Raw genomic sequence first — 18,695 nt, 5'->3', positions numbered from 1 at the left:
ACTGAGCTGTCTCCTCTCTGCTATTTCACGTGAAACTGAGAATTTTTGCAGTGGTTGTTTCATTTCCCCATCTGCTCATCGCCTGCCTATCTCATGAGGCTGATGTCTTGCCACCCCATCTGCCATCCAAATACTAAGTTCCAGAAAAAAACACGAGAAAGTTTGTGATGCAAATGCAATTTTTTGATGTGCTTTTCATTTCACTCTGACATTTGAGACTGTTGACTTTTCCTCCAAATTGTCTGTACACAGTCCCACTGAAATGCACTTTTCTCGAGAGGAAGAGGAGGTGGAAGGGTTCACAACTGCTTGAGAGGTATCCCTGCACCTTAATAGGTACCAGGGAAAAGTCTATGCCAGGAACAGGGTTTGGGGGTTTGGGTGGTGTTTTTTTAGCTGTCTACATACAGGGACTGCTTTCCATCTCTTAAAACTTTCAGAAGTTATGAAACCAGATCATTCTGGGATTTGAATCTGCAGGTGTTTCATGTCATTGAGTGGTTTGGGTTGGAAGGGGCCGTAAAGATCATCTAATTCCAACCCCAGTGCCATGGGCACTTCCAGGACTGTGGGATGTTTGTGAAGGGGATAAGCAGCTCCACACCACCTCTAAGTGCATTTTAACAAAACAGCAGAGAACCATTGTGGCACAAACACAGGCAGTTAAGGAAATGCTTGCGGCCTGTTGTTGTCCCCATGATCCCTGCAAATACCAGCTCAAACAAACAGGAATTGTAAGGAAATGGCCATGAAGAGCATTGGAGCAGGTGCTGCATGTTGAGCCCTGTTAAGGAACACAGCAGCATCCTGGGTGCAGTGAAGGAGAACCATCTGTACCTCCCAGTGTTTTCCTTGCAGCAGGGAGATAAAGTTGATCTCGGAGCCACTCACATGTTTTGCAGTGCACTGTTTTCACTGAGTGTGTTGCAGTAAGTAATGGTCGATGTCCTGATGCACTTTGGGCTTGCTGAGCTTCTTGTTAAGGCTTTGCCATTCATTTCCCACGTTCAATTTCCATGATTTTTTTCCAGTGGTATTCCTAAACATACCAGGCCTGCTTTCCTTATGTGCTGCTGAGCAGTCCCAGCTGGAATACAGGGGACTTGCAGCATGGCTGAAACTATGGTCCACGAAGTTATTTTATTATGAATCCATTAAGGATTTTGCAGTTTGGTGTGGGTAACTGAGGTGTTTAGGGAGCTTATACAGGCAAAGTCTTTCATTGCTTATTCCAGTGTGAGTGGGCAGGGACAGGCTTGGTCCCTGCCTGTATCCCACATCCCAGCATCCATGGTGGAGCTGCCAGTTGATCCCACCTCTCTGAAACCAGGCTCAGCGTTCAGTTACTCGAGGTGAGAGGCCTTGCAACCCAAATCCCTATGGAACTTGTCCTGCTGGATGTGATGCTGTGTGGAACAAGCTTCCTGCTTTCGGTGGGGCAGCTTTTCCAGGAGGCTTTGCAGCTTGCAGGGTGGTTTTTTTGTTGTGGCTCTTAACACTGTGCCCCAGGCTCCACTAAATAGACAACCTCATTAAAAGAGAAATAGCGATAGTAAAGCAGTGACTTTCTCATGCCATCTAACTCACATTTTTGACATGATTGCTGGACCCTCCAAGTACTTAATTGATTGACTTAATTGATTTAGTGGCACTGGAGGCTACAGCGTGGAAATAAAGGGGCACGATGAGGATAAGGGGTGAAAAAATTTATGATAGGTGCCAAGCAGCCTCAGGGAAATTAGAAATGCTACAGATCTCAGAGGCAGCTAAATCAATTCAGTGTGATGTACAGGGAGCAACCTGGGGGAAGAGGAGAAGCAGGAGATGGAATGGAGAAAAGGAGAGGAAACAATGGCTGGTGGGAGACACCAGGGAAGAGGAAGGGCAGCAGGCTTGGTGCAGATGGGTATTTTTGACTTTTAAGTTTAAAACCAGGCAAAAATTTGGTAGTGTATGAATGAAATATAATAATGACATTATGTTTAGCCTAAAAAAACAACTCATGCATCACAAGATGGTCTTGTTACCCAGTTTGAGACTTTATCTGTGCTTCCATTTAAAATCTCCAACATTTGCAACAGTGACTAAAGTCACAGGAGACCTAAAATAATTTGGAGGCTGTGGATTTTGTTAACAACTGAAATTTAAATGTTAAATTCCTTTCTAATCTCTGCAGTATGTAATTGACTGTGTTGAACCATAATACGAATTAAGTCTTCTCTATAATTTGTTCTGTCGTGCTGCAGTGCTCCAAAACAATTTGGTACCTCACTTAAGGATTGGTAAATGGTTTGTAGCAGCTCTCCGCACAGATAGAGTAAAAACTTTAAATAGTGTGTGATGGAATCCATCAGCATTGGCATACAGGGGGGTCAGAAACATCCCTGAGTTGAGAAATAATTCTTTTATGTGCTTGTAGCCACTAGAGACAGGGTTCTGATCTTGCAGTTTACTGTAGTGAATCTCTCCTGGCTGCAACAGGACCCCCGTTTCTTCTGTGCAGGAGCAAAGAGTCAGGCACTCATTAAATAATGCTTAGAATGGAGCATTGGAATATGTAGAAGGGACTCATGAGTTGAATTGAGGGCTGTGAAAATGTAGGTGTGTTTATAGTTGCATTTGAGTACAGATGTGTGCATGCAATGTGTGTGTTCCAACTCTGTGTTCCTCAAACAAGTGAAAAGCTCTCCCTAAACTCCATCCCATAAAGTACATAAAAGGATAATTGCAGTTACCTTTACTTAATTTATATCTCTGTCGATACAGTGTGTAAAATATCGTAACCATTGGAAATGTAATGATTTTTGAACAGTGAACGTGGATTCCCAAATAAATTGGAGCGTCTCCATCTGCTCTCTTACCTTGTGGGTGATACTCTACCATTGCAGAACAATCTTCAAATTTAATTCCATGAGGAAGGCATCTGATCACAGTTTAATTTCAGTGCGAAACGCTGCCTGGCAATCAATAAAGCAATGTCAGAGAACTTTGATTTAATAGGAGCCAGAGATAACGTTCTCTGTCATATGCAGAATAGAGAGATGGGAACACTTCATTTCAGTGTAACAGATAGCATGTAACTTGGTTTTCAAAAAAACCTAATAAATCAATATCCCTGTATTATCTAAGTGAGATCCCATCATTAATTTTAAACGCTCAACACGTCGGGAGAGTCTGAAGTGCAGCTTCAGCTCAGCCACGTTCTGCCTGCAGTCACTGGCAACACTTCACTCTCCCACGAGCAAGCAATCTTGATCTGGGGACGTTAAGAGCCATTTACTGTGAAATGAAAATGAAACATGTCCAGTCTTCTGTTTTATATGGAGCCATCCATCTCTCCCAGGCTGCCTCTCCTTTCACATCCCAATCCCTGCCCTACAGAAGTCCCATCGCTCGCCCTGCTCAGCCTTTTCCCTGCCACACACAGGCATCCTCCCCGCTTCTGAATGTTAAAACACTTACTTTTTTTTAACTCTAAAAACAACTGGTTGTTTAGAGATTGCATGGATATCATGCTGGTTTTCAAAATGTGCTTTTTCTCAAAGCCAGCAGGAATCTGGACCTCGAAAGAATTGTCTGTGAGGCTTTGCCTGCTGTCAGAAATAGCATTAGCCCTAGATGATATAAGAGCAGGTCAATATATCAGAAGGTAGAAATTGAAGCTAATAGATTGTTTTAGATAAGCTTTCCAAGGACATTATTCTAAGTGGGAGTACTTCTGTACTGCTTTGATAATGAAATACTGTTTAGTCCAAAGTGACAAAGATTCTGGCACTACAAGAGATGCTTCTAAAAGCCTCAGATCATGTCCTGACTCTGGGCAGGGTTTTGCTCACACATATAAAACAAAATTAAGTCTTTTTATTATTACAATTTGCCAGAGTGGGATTTTAAATAGAACGTGAAGTTTTGCATTCAGCATTGATTTCCAGTTCAGTAATTAAATTTACATTCATTTTCTGGGGAAAATAAATATTTGGAGTTCTGTTACTGCTTGAAGTGAAATCTGTGTCACTGACTGATGCTGATTTTTGTAGAGATAAGGCAGGTCTGGTCCTGATTCCTAGAGGTGTTGGAGATTTCAGTTGTAGCTCTGCAGCCTCTGCAGATCAGCCTGGCCTCAGAGTCACCCTGTGTGAAGCTACAGGTTTCTGCAACCCCTGTTCATTTATGTACCTAGAAATACTGGTTCTGTGCCTGGGATGCTGTGTAGATAGTAACATGGTAATGCATTTTTTATTTAATTATATTTCACTTAAAGATACCAAGAAAAATCTCCAGGGGAAGCTTTTAGTCAACCTACTAAAGCAAGTCAAGTTTGGCTACGTTTTGAGAAAAAAGGGGCTTAAAGACTTCAGATACTAATTGGTTTTCATATCAGATTGCGTTGGGATCCAGATAAAGTGGTGAAGGAGAAACTATACTGCCTTTTAATCAACCATTCTGATGTATATTCTCTACTGTTGGGTTTTTTTTAGCTACTCCAGCATCACCACGCAGTTCATGAAATTTCCTACATCGCGAAGGATATCACAGACCACCGAGCGTTTGGATATGTGTGTGGAAAGGAGGGCAATCATAGATTTGTGGCAATAAAAACAGCCCAGGCAGTAAGTATCAAATCACTGTCATTTTCTGCCGTGTAACTCAGCTGAAAAGCTGTTGGTGAGAAGCTGTTCAAGAGGCCAGTCTTGGGTTGTTTGTGGTTGTGCTAAACTTGTCACAAGGGTCTGTGTAGATCTTAAATAGCAAATTAATGAAACCCTCTTGGGCAAAAGGGAATGTGTTTCATTATTCCCAATTTTTTATGATCTATTTTTTCATAATTATTGTTTACCTTTCTAGCTAAGCTAGACTGGATGCAGATAAATTTAGCTTTGTTCCTATACTCATGGAAACCTACACTGTGTGTATAGTCTACCATAATTCCAGTGGTTGAGGAACCACTAATAAATATGCCTTTACATTCATCCATGTGCCTTTTATATTCATAATGCTTTTTATATTCATAACTATAATTATCATTAATTTTCAAGCATAGTTAGTTCAGTAGGAATTAACCCAGGCCTGCGTGCTGAGATAGAAATTAATTCTATATGAAATTTAATTGTGGAGGTGCTCTAACTGCTCTATCAGCAGGATGTGGGGTAAGGGGTGTGTATTTTCCCCTACAGAAATTCTCCACCCTGTTTTTGCTTCCATAGGCTGAACCTGTAATCCTGGACTTGCGAGACCTGTTTCAGCTCATCTACGAACTGAAACAAAGGGAAGAAATGGAAAAAAAGGCACAAAAGGACAAACAGTGTGAGCAGGCGGTATACCAGGTACACCAATAAGCTTAGACTACTGCCACGAAAAGTTTGGGTTTGGAGTTTCCCCCCAAGTTGCTCCAGAGAGGCTCTGAGCATCCTCAGCACTTCTGACAGCAGTGGGTTTGAGCAGTGCTGGCTTCCAAAGGACCAGAGTGAGCCCAGCAGCCATCCTGAGCCCAGACTAGGATTAAACTGAGCTGAAAGCTGTCTCTGGGGTGTGATGAACCTGGTTAGCAGCTAGAAATGATCTGCTCAGTTCCTGCTTAGTGTTTCTTCTAATTCAGAAGGAAAACTTTAATGAAGGTCAATGTTGTAAGTTGGGTTTTAAGTGTTTTAAGTCAGGATTTAAGTGTCTCATACTTTAGGGGAGATTCAATATACTTCTGAACGTGTGTGCTTGAATCAAGTCAAACAAGGTGCAGATTGTTAAACTCGGATGGAACCTGAATAAAGTTACTTTGTACCATAATGTGACTTTATCTGTATCCTGAAGAAAGAAAACTATAAACTTACCTGCCCATTTTGCTTATCCCTTTGCTGTCCTTTAATTTCTGAATACAGTTCTTTTATCTCTGCTGTTTATGTTCTGTGCTTTTACTGCCTGTCCTCTTACTTTGCTGTAGACAATTTTGGAAGAAGATGTAGAAGATCCTGTATACCAGGTAATTTCTGAAGCTGTATGGCCTTGGAGTTTCAGAAATGACTAGATACATGTTCTCTTCAAACACAGCCAAAACCTTGCACAAGGTGTTTTGAAATTTACTGAGAGAGGTCTTGTGAGAAACCTTTAAAACTTCCACAGAAAGTAGCATAGAGATTAAGCTGTAAGTAATAGCACAATATGTCTGTATAGAATAGAATAGAATATTTCAGTTGGGAGCATAGGAATATTACTTGAAGTATGTCATAAATATTAGTTAAAATGTGGCTTGTACATCCAGATTTTAAGTTTCCAAATGAGATTTGTAATCATTTTTTATAGGACCTCTAACTGAAAAGAGAGAATTAGGGAAGGTGAAATCTTGTTGTGATAGTAATGAGTTGGCATTTTGTCTTCTGTGGGGCCAGAATTTAATTCAGAAGGTGAATGTTTGGGGAAAAAAAACCAACAGTGGCATTGATGTAACACAGTTCCTTGTTGGCGTTTGAGCTATGGTTTAATAACAGATCTGAAATTTAAGTCTTGCTTCATCCAAGAAAAATGTCTGGGAGCAAAGATGATTATCAGAAATGTGTCAATATATTCATGTCCGATACCCTGCTGAGTGTGAAGAAGAAAAAGATGTAATTTCATTCTCATGTTTTTGTGCTGAAACAAAATATGTGGTAGTTTACTTTTCTTTTCCTGGGGATTTTGTGTTCTTCCACTTAGGCATATCAGTGGGAGGCACGCTGAAAGGAACCAATTCAACCATTAGTGAATATTGAACAGTGCCTAAGGTGCAGCAAGAAAGATTATAAGAGTCAGGATGCCCTAAATTATTGTTCAGCTTTTATAATGTCAGGAGTTTTGTTCTGTACTCTTCACAATAAAGCAAGAACCTGAAAATGAAAAAGTGTTGTGACAGCCTTTTGCCATGTGGCCTGTTCCACGCACACTGGCCTGTTCTCCCAGCTTGGATTTAACACTTTTTTTCATAGATAATAAATATATGTGGAAATAATTGCCATTATGTAAAAGAGGCAAAATTCATGTTGCCTTCAGAAAATTAATATTGGGCCACAGGCAGTCTGCCTGGCGAAAAAGAATTAGGAAGTTGCTCTGATGATCATTAAGAGGAGATTTAGGCCTATTCACTGCTGGTTTATGAAATATGAAGCAACCTTTCCTGGTCCTTCCCAGCAAACTGGTTGTCCTGCTGCCAGCCTGTGCTTTGAAGTTGTTTCTTTAATGCCTGCCTTTGTTTTGACGTGGAATTCCAAACGGCCTTTTTCCCTTCTGTTTCATCTCTGACTGTCCCTCTCTGGCGCTGCTGCCATAGTACATTGTGTTTGAGGCTGGACACGAGCCCATCCGTGAGCCTGAAACGGAGGAAAACATTTATCAGGTATAAAACCTCTCCCTTGTTCCCATTGCAACGACGGCAAGCATTTAATGAAAGTGCATTTCATACATAGCTCGCTTTTAGTTTTCATCCATCACCAAAACGTCCTGGCATTTCATTCTGGTGACATTATCTGCCCAATGTCACAAAAGTCACAATGTGATTTTTCTGTTGTTTGTCATATCAGCTTCTGCAAATTTATATTAACTTGGTCAACTCCCAAACTTTTGAATACACCATATGAGGTGATAAGTGGAGAAACTCTTCTTTTCTTCCTGTTAATTTTTTGAAATTTTATACCCCTATTCTGAGAAACGTGCTGAAGATGTTTTGTTGGCAGACCATCTAAGCAATTCCTAGAAATTTCAGTGGTACTGCTCTTGCTTCTGTCTAACCAAGGAAATAACTGAGCAAAACCTCAGAGCTCTCAAGGGATATCCCCCAGACCAGGGAAACTATTTTCAGAGTGCATATGTTGTGTTAAAGCCCAAGCTTGCATTCTTCACGCTGACAAAAAACTGCACTGAAAGCAATATAAAATAATCTTTTGTCATTCAATTTATCCTCAAGGGATCAGTACGAGGTTTATTAAAATATAATGTAATTCATTTTGTATCACGTACTAGAGGCAAATCTGAGGCAAATTTGTGCGCTGTGAGAAAATTGTGATTCGAGGAAATCGTTTAGTGTGGAGGGGAAGGAGTTTCAAGCAGTGATTAAGCATTTCATCCAGCTGGACTAGAGGTTGATCTGCTTATAGGAAAGGATTGTAAGGTAGGCAGGAGCAAGGGTTGAACAAAAAGAAAAAAAAGGAAAAGCATTAAGTAATGAGAAAATGTAGGAAGATGTGAGGCTAGTGTTAGCTGTAAGCTGAAATGAAAAGGAGCTGAGTGGGAAAGGGAAATGCAAGTTAAACATTAGAAAATAACATCTTGGAGATGCCATCAGAGGGTCATTGATATGAGATTCATTTAATCTCTCCCTGCTGATGCCCTGGCACCCCCACCACACACACTCAAAAACACAGCTTTCTGCATCTCCAGACCAAGACATGCAAGGCTCTCAAGGTGAGAGTCTGCCTAAGGCTGAACATTTTCAGTGTTGAAAGTTTGACTATTCTCAGCAAGTGTTAAGAAATTGCTACTCTAGTTGTCAGGTTTGTGCTAGAAACAAAAATCCCGTGAGAACTCCCTTTGGAGAAAAAACCAGTGATTGTTGTTCATCAAAGTGTGGAGCTTTTAGTGGTACTCTACAGAATTATTAGTGGAAGGAAGCAAAATGGGGCTGTTGCTCCCAGTGTTTGTAGATCTTCCAGCAAACATTGGTGGGTAGGGAAGTTGGAACTGTATTCTGGGGAATGGCCCAGAGAACAGGAGGACTCTTTGGGCAGTTTCTTTTCCTTAAAATGGAAATAGGAGGTGATAAGCAGGTAGTGAGGCCTTGCCTCATCTCAAGGTACTGCTGTTACTGTCCTCTAAGTCACCAGAGAATTGCTCAAGGCTTTATTTGACAGTATCTGGGTGTGATGAAGTGTTTCCTCCTGCAGTGGTCACAGAAAACACCTGTGATTAATGTGCCATACTCTGGATATTCACAGTCTGGCATTGTCCTCTGTGTTTACTACAGGCACTACTTGAGTACAGCAAATGCTGAATTGGGGAGTTAGGAGTCTTTTTCTGGTGTCTGTGTAATTGATGGATGCTGAGGTATCACTAGCACAGACTGGGCTGTAGCCATGGGGTTCCCAGCTCCCACGGGCTCCCGGAGCTCTTGGCTTCCCCAAAGCTGGGTCTTCACAGCTCAGATTTTACACTCACATCGCTGACAAAATTGTTTCTGTTACAAGGTCTTGGTAGTCTCAGAACCATCAGGCTACTATTAAAACCAAAATCAGAAAAAAATCCTCTTTTATATATATTTTTTTGGTGGTTTTGGTTGATTGGTTGGGTTTTCAGGGTTTTTTTAAATTTGCTGCATATTTGTGGCAGCTTCTATTATTTACTGCAAAGCCTTCCCCATACCACACATTGCTCAACATGTATCTGCTCAATAACCTCATGCAGCCTTGCTTCAGCCTCACCAAACCTTTCTGCTGGTACTGCTCTGGCTTTTCATTTGCTGGTGTGCAACAAATTCACTTCTGCCTTGGTGGAAGAGATTCCCACCCCGTGGGGAATTGCAGATGAAAGACACGTGCAGAAAGTGACAATTTCTATCTTTTTAGCATAATAGAGGTCACAACTTTTCTTTTTAAGCATTCTCTCTCTGTCTGTCACCTTTCTTTGATGCATTACCCCAAAGACCGTCTGTGTCTGCTCTTTTAATATTATCTGTGTAAGTTGCTGTAATTTGTTAGACAAGGACTCAATCACTGAGCACATACCAACCCTCAGATTGCTTAACAGCATCTCCTCTCCTGCCTGGTGTTCCAGCGAGGTGGAGATGGGATTTTGGGAGGTGGTTTGGTGCTTGTGTAGCAGCACTGGTCTCTGTGGAGAGGCAAGTTCTGCTCCGTGAGGAGTTGACAATCCGAGATGGAGGGTTCTGAATCGTGGTGCTTTTATTGCTGCAAGATGCAAATCCATCCAGATGGTTCACAGCCTGTCACAGAGACAGAGCTGACAGCAGAAATAGTGCTGGTACCTCTTACTGGTACTGCTAATCAAAGGAAAAACAGCAATTCCTTGCCAGCCCCCCAGTGTAAACAGGAGATGCAAGCAAGTGCACAACAACTAAAGACAGCAGGTCAGGCAGCACTGAGTTGGGAGGGAAAAATGGCTTTCAGAAAAGTTTCTCTGTCGTCATATGAGATGCAAGGAGCTTTTCTCTGAGTATAAATTGGAGTAGGAAAAGGGGGATTGATAGTGCAGGGTAATGTTCATTCCACAGTCAACTCTGGGTGTATGTGCAAATTGGGATGACTTCACAGAAAGGCTGGAAGGAGGAAGAGGAGAATGGCTGAAGGGGAAACATTCCAGAGAAAACAGAAAAAAAATGCACCCTAATGGAAGTTTAGAAACAGTTTATCTTTCCATGTTACCCCTTCTTTTGTGAAGACTCTGCTTTCCAGTGACTTCCTAAATAGGCCCTTCCTGGTTCCTGCTCTGACACTGTCACCTACAGCTCTCTCTTTACAGACTGTTACTGCCATGACACTGAATTTTTACCAGTTTCACATATCTAATGTCATTGGCTTTAGTGGAAGTGGCCAGAGAAAACCAAGGCAAGCAAATCATTCCCAGGATAGGAATAGAAGAAGGTTTTTTTGCAAAGTTCATTCATTTTCTTTGAGAGTTCTTGACAAATTTCTTCAGTGTGCACCAAGTTAAAGACACACAATTCCTTGTGAAGGCTTGTGAAGGGGTGAGAGTACAGTAGGGACAGCAGTACAGAGAGGTTTTAATGTATTACACAGAATATTAGGCAGAATAGTTGCAGAGAGGAAGAAATGATAGCACATCTCAATGAATAAGTAACATTTCTTCAGCTCCCCCTAGACCAGTCCAAGTTTAATATCAGAACCTTAAGATATCTATTATCTTACAAAACCAAAAGATGATGATTTTATCATATTTGCAATATCATCTCATTGACCTGTGAGGTTTCACTGTTGTCTGAAATGTAACTTCTGTACTCTGAATGCCTTGTTTGGTGGAAAAGCAGCACTGATGAGAACAGGTTACTGTTCTTTTTGCTTTTGGCATTTACAATGGACACTCAGTGCTTCTATGAAGGAAAAGAAATATAATCACAAATTATAGATGTGCAAACCAGTGGTCCTTGGGTAAGCACAGCCCAATGTTACATGAGCAGGCTGTGAATCCCCCAGGTATAAATCATGACTGGTGGCTCAGCTAAATGCCCACATGAAGTTTAAGTGCATCGTCCCCTGTCCATCTCTCCTGTGTCAGACTTCAAGAGGCCTTAACTCCTTAGTAAAATTGCAGCATTATAACCAAATATCTCACAGAGCAGCCATAAGGCCCCATCACTGCAGTCTTAGGACCTTTTTTAGATGATTAAATGAATTGGGAGGAAGAAATCTAACACCAGGTGTAACATCTCTTAACCTCATCTCGGTAGCTCTACTCTGTTTCTCTTCATCTGGGGAGATGATGAACTCACCTGACCATAACTTCCATTGCACATCTCTAATCCCCAAGTTAAAGGAAAAAACAACCATTTAAGTGGGAAGCAGCTCCAAGTACACCTGAACTTCATGTAAACAAAATTATTTGAGAATGGAAATCTCTTCTCTGAACACTGCTGGGCTGTAAAATTCAGATGTTTTATTTCTTCAGTATTTTCTCCATTAATGGTCCTACTTGGTTAAGAAAGGAACCATCCTCGACTTCATTAATATTAAAAAAGTAATATTAAATAAACTACTAATTTATGTACACCTTGTACATAAATACCAGTTGCTCTTCTCAGCTTTTTGTCCAAGCTTTTTGTAGTGACCTCAGTTTTCCTTTGCTGTTGCAGGTTCCTACCAGCCAAAAGAAGGAAGGTGTTTATGATGTGCCAAAAAGTCAACCTGTAAGTGTAAGTATCTCCCTCATTTATGCACAGTAAAGGAAGCGAGGGTTTTAGCTTCTGTGACTTTCATTTTTGTGTGTAACATTTGGTGCATTCCTCGTGGTGTGACTTTTGTCAGTGATGCATTATGGGTTGGTTGGGATTGTGATGTCACTTACATCCATCTCATTCATCACCTGAATCTCCTTTCTGTCTTTTCTGACTCATTTTTAGGCAGGTCACCATTTGTAAATGTGTTATTTGTGCTTAGGAGTCAACAGCGAGCCTTCTGCCTGTTAATGCTTGAGGTGCTGCCTGGTTTCGAAGGGTTCCTCTGGTACCCAGATGTGTATTATTTCTGTAGTGCTCTAAGTATACAGTAAGCTAAGCTTAATTCAGCTTAATTTTTTCCGTCCTATGCCTTGCATGGGCAGTAAAATATTAAAAGATGGGGGTAATATGGTGTTGTATCCATAAAACAGCATTCCCTTCCTGTGTATTGGCGTTTTGAAAAGGTGAAGCATTTATTCCCAAAATGTGTAAGGAATGGTAACAAGTGACTGAGAGAAGTGACAGATGCCTTAGAACAAGGTGTGCATTTGCCAAAGGGTGGGTTATGCTGTTCAGTAGAAAATTGTGCTATAAATGCCTCAAGAAATTGTTAGATTGCTTTGGTTACAGAAAAAAATGGGTATTTCTGAGGATTTATGTGAGAGTGGAGAAAAACCAAGGAAAAGGTCAGGATTTTCAGTGTAGTAGAAGTATGGGAAAGATGCCTATGTTTAAGAGAAGACATTTTGACACCAGGATGTGGTGACTTCCACAGCTTGGACTGACCAAGGTGTGGAATAAAAAAAGAAAAATGCTGTGGAGGGGCTGGGTGGGACCTGGACTGTGACACTTCTGGGCTTTGCACAAACAAACAAACAAACAGACCCTGCCATAAATATTTCATGATGAGCCAGTAGGAGCAGGGAGGCATCTACATGTTGCTTGCAAAAATCTGGTAAAAGAACTCACCTTGCATCACCAATTGAGGTATTTGTGGGCATGGAATAGCTGTTGATTTTTCACTTGTTTTTCATATAGTTCAGTGTTAGAATTTTTCTGCTGTGCCTTTCCTGTGATTCTTTTATTAGCCCTTCAGTGATGCTTCAGTTTTACTCAGGGTGCAGTGTGTAATTTAGGTTGTTGCAGTGTGACTGGGAGTGCAGTACACTTGCAATCATGTCTGCAGACACTCTGGTACTACTCTGTCCTGTAAATAGCAGATGTGAGATCCAGGACACATGAAACCTACTCTGTAATCATCAAATACATTTAATCTGCCATCTCCATGAAGCTGGTTGCACTTTTTTTTTTTTTTTTTTTTTTTGGCTAGTTCATGGTTAAATTTAAAGGGATTAAAGCTTTTTCTCTAATCAAGTTCTGTACATTAATTAATGAAGAAAAGGAGAAGAGGAAGAAAGAGGTAGCTGAGATCCTGTTTCACCTTTTTATATTAGTATGTATTAAAAGAAAAAAAAAAAGAGCAATAGCTCTTAAAATTAGCAATTTAATATTCCACTGCCCATCTGATTTATTGCTCACCCTTCCACATGTGAGACTCTCTGTCATTGAGACACTTGCCATAATTCTGTTTTCAATTTATAGCTGTCATTATTATATAAACCTCTAAAATTCAATCTGAGGGCAAATAATCAAGCTCATCTACCTGGTTTGAACATGTAAGGACGCTTCCTTTATTAGGAGGTCTTGCTTTCAGTAATTTTGTAACAGATGAATGAAGTGAGAAACTTCTTTGTGGCCCCTGATAGGTTTCAGGCACCATGAATTCTCTCTGCTGATGATAAATTCAGCTCTAAATAACAATGCAGCAAGTTTTGGTTGAGTTCAGGCTGAATTGCCCACAGCTCCTGGACAGGGATGGAGTTTCCATCGTGGGGTTGTTTTCCTCTGGTGTGTTTCCAGGCAGGTTATCTCCAGTCTCTGCACAGAAAAGTGAGGGATATTGAAGTAGCCATCCAGGTGCCCCCCAGCCTTGGCTCTCTGTAGCCAGTGCAGGGAATTGGCCACCTCCCAGGGCTGGATTGGGCTTGGAGCAACCTGCTCCAGTGGGAGATGTCCCTGCCCATGGCAGGGGGTTGGAATGAGATGAGCTTTAACACCCCTTCCAACCCAAACCATTCAGTGATTCTCTGATTCTATGAAACTCCTCCCATCTTCACGACGTGTCCCTCTCAGGTGGAAATAAATGTACATCTGCACGTGGTTCTTTTGTGGCTGCAGATAGATTTGAAATGACCTGCAGGTACAATGACTCCTAAAAGTCACAGTGTCAAGGCTTGAGGGCAGAATCCCCATTTCAGAGGCTGCTTTGTGCCTGGGCAGTGTAATTCACACTGATTTTCAGTAAGATGCAGCTTCCTAAGGTGCCAGAACCATTCGGGCAAATATTTCTCCGTGGACACGGTATCCCACTGAGGCTGAAGGTGTGGAGCATCTCCGTGGTGGAGCCAGGGAGAAGCAGGAAAGTTCAAAGTTGTGTATTCATGTGCTTAACAGTGCTGTGCCATTGTGTGGGGCCGTTTGTCAGCAGGTGTCAAAGTGCTTTATAGCCTGACTCCTCATGATCTCCGATATCAAGTAATGTAAATACGGAGCAAATGAGGCAGAAAGGAATGAGCCTCGGATCCTGGGATTGGAATGGACCCACTGAACTCAGTTATGAGCAGTGGCTGCTCGCCAAGTCACTTCTCTGACATTGGGATGAAAAGATTGCTTACTCAATGTAATTCTTGTGTTTCCCCACCTCTTTGCTGCATCCCTTCCCAGCAAATCCTGCTCTCCTGTGGTTTTCCTCTGCTGGGTGTGCAGCTGAGCTCCAGACACACAGTTTTCCTGGAATTCAGTTCTCTCCCAGTACCTCTCCCTGCCTCTGTATCAACTCACACTTACTGAATTCATTCTTGCTTTCTCTCTGCTCCTTCCTCAGTTTTCCTACTCCCCATTCACTGAGAGTAGACATCAAGACAAAGCAGTCTTACCCAAAAAGCTTCTAAGTGGTGCATGCTCCACTTAGAAATTCTAGTTCTGTGTGTGAAACTAGCTGCTCTAAAAAAGGGGGAAATGTTTAATGAGCTCTTTCTGTCATAATTTCCCTTCGTCTCCCCATTGAACATCCACATCAAGTTCTACCTGTCATGGTGTTTTTAGTAATAAGAGTCAGACTGTAAATACTCTTCACAGAGACTGTCAGTCACGTCACAATAAAACCTTCTCTCCTCATCAAAATGTCTAAACTATCTGCCTAAGAGTTTTATGAAGGCTTTCAAACAACTCATCTCGCTGCTGTATCAAGATCCAAGGCATTGGAGCTGGTGCCTTACAGTGCAGGCAGTCATTGGGCTGGTGCCAGCTGTATGGGGAATATTAAACGAGGGTGGAACAGACAGGGAGAAATTCGGCTGCCTTAGGACACAGTGTGGGAGGAGCAGATCAAGCTGGACCTGAGCACACTCAGGTTTAGAAGCCACCAGATCTGCCTGGTGGTCCTGGTGTGTTTGGGAAAGCTCAGTTTTGATTCTGGCTGGGGTTGCAGTGCCCTTCCCACGTCTGGCTTCTCCCAAAGTTTGCCTCAGTGGCTTTGCAGAAACAACCTGCAGCCTGGTGACGTTGACTTCAGCCTCACAGTCAGGCTTCCAGGATCAAACTCTCAAACATGAGGAGAAAGGGAATGCACAGTCCTGGTCTCTGGCCATCTGTGCTGGGAAAACTGTCCAGTTTTTGTTTACATTTGCTGAAAGAAACACCTGTGTTCAAATGTCCTGACTTAGTGACACTCAATTAAACCCCATGTAGGAGGTTTAATATTGCAGTGAGGGGCGTGCATTTTTAACAGGTACGGCTACTTGTTGCCAAATTGGAAAATGTATTTGTTTGTTAGGACAGTGTCTTGCGGCCTGGGTTGACGTTTTGGTGGACCTTTGTTTGTTTTTTAGGCAGAATCATAGAATAGAAATCATGAAATGGTTTGGATTGGAAGGGACCTTAAAGATCTTCTGTTCCAGCCCCCTACCATGGGCAGGGACACCTTTCACTAGACTGGGTTGCTCCAAGCCCCATCCAACCTTTTTTTTTTTTTAAGCTATCTTTTCTGGGATATTTTTTGGTTTATTCCTTACAAAAAACTTTAATGGCACAGAAAGCAGAAGCCAGGTCCTCCTCCCTAATCTTCCCAGTTTATAACATCTTTAACATAAAGTGATGAAGTTCCTTCATGTGTGTTAAGTACATGGTTTATGTAGAATTTAACACCTGAGCTCAAAGTTAAAGGCATTTCAACCAAATCTTGAAAAACTGTTCTTGCATTACGAGGTAGAGCAAGACAATTCAGAAAGCTGCTAACCTGAATTCAGAGGTTACTCACATGAATTTCCAAAAATCAGGAGGGTTAGATGTTAGAATTAATCCATTTTTAATGTATAGACAAGTAAAGATTGAGAATCTTAATCTGGATAGTTTCTGAGCATCTGCCCGTGCAAACTTCATGTTTCAAGCTTCATTTTGGATTTTACATCAGGCCTGTCAAATAGCAGGTTTTAACAGTGCAGGAGTGCTGTTTCACAGATAGGGATAAAATGTCCTAATTTAATTGTTCTTTTATGCCATATGGATATTGTGGGCCACATCTTGAGCTGGTTTTAATCTGTAGGAGTTGTCCTGCTAGCAGGCTTTGCATCCCTGCATGGGTAATACCATTCCCCCAGTGTGATCCTAAACCCTGCTCCAGCAGCAGAATGATTACATGCCATCAAAGCACTGAGTTCACTTCCTAGTGCAATCCTTTAGGATTTTGGGACATAATCACATGGCGTGGGGAAGCTGTAATCCAGCAGTGCTGCCCTTGATCAGTTTGTCGCTGTTCTCTCTCTGTGCTGTGCAAGCAGCAAGAAAACAAAACAAAACAAACCCCAAAGCTGCAGGCTTTGCCTCAGTGACACAGTTTTCTTGGTGGATGTAGGGCACAGGGGTGCTGCCGTGTGTGTGGCAGTTTAGATTTGTGGTTTTAATCCAAAACTTGGGTAATGTAAATTAATGGTAAACATTTCAGTGGGCCCTCACAGTTACGCAACCTGTTGGGTCAGGTGTCTAATGGCTTCATGTGTATTTGCATTCCTAAACTTCCCTGGGTGCCTGGGCATTCTTTTGGGTAATATTCTGCACCTTTTGATATTATCCAAAGTGGAGAAAAGAGTGCAGCTGGACCATAGATGAATGTGATTGATTGTGGCACAAAGTTCTGTCACATCCTGTGAATTTTTGTCTTTTATTTAATATGACCAATGAAGATTTTTTCTGATAGCAGCTGATACATTAAATTGACAGCTGCACCTTGTGTTGATTCACTACTTTTGGATTTGCTCAGAGCCCTACAGCTCATAGTAATTTGCTAAAATATTTATTTACAGACAATCTGCTTTCTAAGTACTGAAGTTTGTAGCTCTACCTGGTCTGCATCACTTTATGCCTTAAATTTTATAATTTGTACAACTTGGAGTTTATTCACAAATTAAAGATAATACACTTCTGGGGAAAGTGTTGTACGCACTCGGCACCAGTTTGGGGAGAAGTAGTAGTAAATTTTTGCAGATTCTTTCAGTGCTACCCTGCCTTATTAAGTACAGAAGTACACAGGTCTTGGCTTTTTTGCCTACTGAAACTCACAGGATCTCAAGGTTTGAAAAATACCATGATGGTATTCAGTAATGAAGGTAGAAATAACTTGTTTCTGAAGTTTGGATAGAGTTCCAGTCCCCTGTTGTTTCGAAAAGCGTTCGATACGCCTGTCAGACAGTGCCTTGCAAGTGTTTTAAATAATAAATATGAGGTTGTGCCTAATTCCCTTCCACTGTTGAGTTTATTCCCTGCAAGCATCCTGTCGCCATCCAGAAGTGGAGTTTGGCTCCCACATGGAAGTTTGGGTTCTCATCATCTCTTGTGTCTCCCACCTGCAGTTAAAGGAAGCCACCTCATGTCCCCAGGCTGTGATCCGGACATTAAAGGGCTCATCTTTCCCTGTCCTGACCCCATGTCTGGGACCTCTGCACCAGCACCCTCTGTGCCTGGGAAGTTTGATTTTCTTGGGAGTGTGTAGCCCTGGAGCAGCATGGGTCTGGCTCCAAGCTGGAGTCACTCTGGTGGACTCTTGATTTGTCAGAGTCTGTCAGAGAAAAGTGGTAATTGAAGCATTTTAAATACCATTTCCTAGAAGAGTAAATACCTCAAGTACACTGGGAATTCAGAATTAAGTTCCCTGCAAGTGAAGAGAAAATAAACAAATGAGTAAGCGTCTGTTTTGATCATATGAAGAGTTCCTTAATTTAAAGGAAGCTGTTGAGCAACAGTGGAGCAATTCAATTCCCTCAACATGCCTCAGTAATCTGGGATGTCAATTACATCCAGCAGTCCCAATTCTTCAGCTGTGCAGGATTGGCTAACAGGAGTTTTAACCAGCACATCCAGTGCTTCCCAGTCACCAAACAAAGGAAACTGGACAGTTGGAGAACGCAGTGAAGCTCAAGGCTGCCCTGCAGTTGGATACATCACGCTCAGGACTTGGGTTTATGGCTTCAGGAGAATTCCCTGAAGAAGAATGGCCATGACCATTCGGAGTTACCCTGTGAAACTGAAAAGAGGAGCTTCAAAGAGGAGAATTCCCGTGTCCCATGGCATTCTGAGCACTGGATTTGTACCCTGTGCAAGTGTCAGATGCCCAAAGTGCCTGTATTTTGGATAAATATCCATCAGTGGTTTTATG

The 18,695-nt window shown here is 41.8% G+C and overlaps 1 protein-coding gene across 13 annotated transcripts in view; it reads left to right on the top strand.

Annotated features, from left to right (window-relative positions):
• The window catches only part of DAB1 (DAB adaptor protein 1), a 417,412-nt gene that overhangs the window by 375,614 nt on the left and 23,103 nt on the right, over nt 1-18,695 (top strand). For 7 of the 13 annotated variants that reach the window (XM_042030795.1, XM_042030797.1, XM_042030799.1 and 4 more), the window contains 5 exons: nt 4,479-4,610; nt 5,205-5,324; nt 5,936-5,974; nt 7,295-7,360; nt 11,843-11,902. In XM_042030795.1, coding sequence (XP_041886729.1) covers nt 4,479-4,610; nt 5,205-5,324; nt 5,936-5,974; nt 7,295-7,360; nt 11,843-11,902 — 417 coding nt within the window. The remainder of the gene's footprint in view (nt 1-4,478; nt 4,611-5,204; nt 5,325-5,935; nt 5,975-7,294; nt 7,361-11,842; nt 11,903-18,695) is intronic. The other 6 variants (XM_042030802.1, XM_042030798.1, XM_042030804.1 and 3 more) reach the window with 3 other exon arrangements.

The sequence above is a fragment of the Corvus kubaryi genome, unplaced genomic scaffold (assembly GCF_017639235.1).
Source record: "Corvus kubaryi isolate FWS band 111438036 unplaced genomic scaffold, C.kubaryi_AGA036_p1.0 37334, whole genome shotgun sequence".
Classification (NCBI taxonomy): Eukaryota; Metazoa; Chordata; class Aves; order Passeriformes; family Corvidae; genus Corvus; species Corvus kubaryi.
The sequence above is the reverse complement of the archived record's forward strand: the minus strand, read 5'-3'. Positions and strand labels throughout refer to the sequence as shown.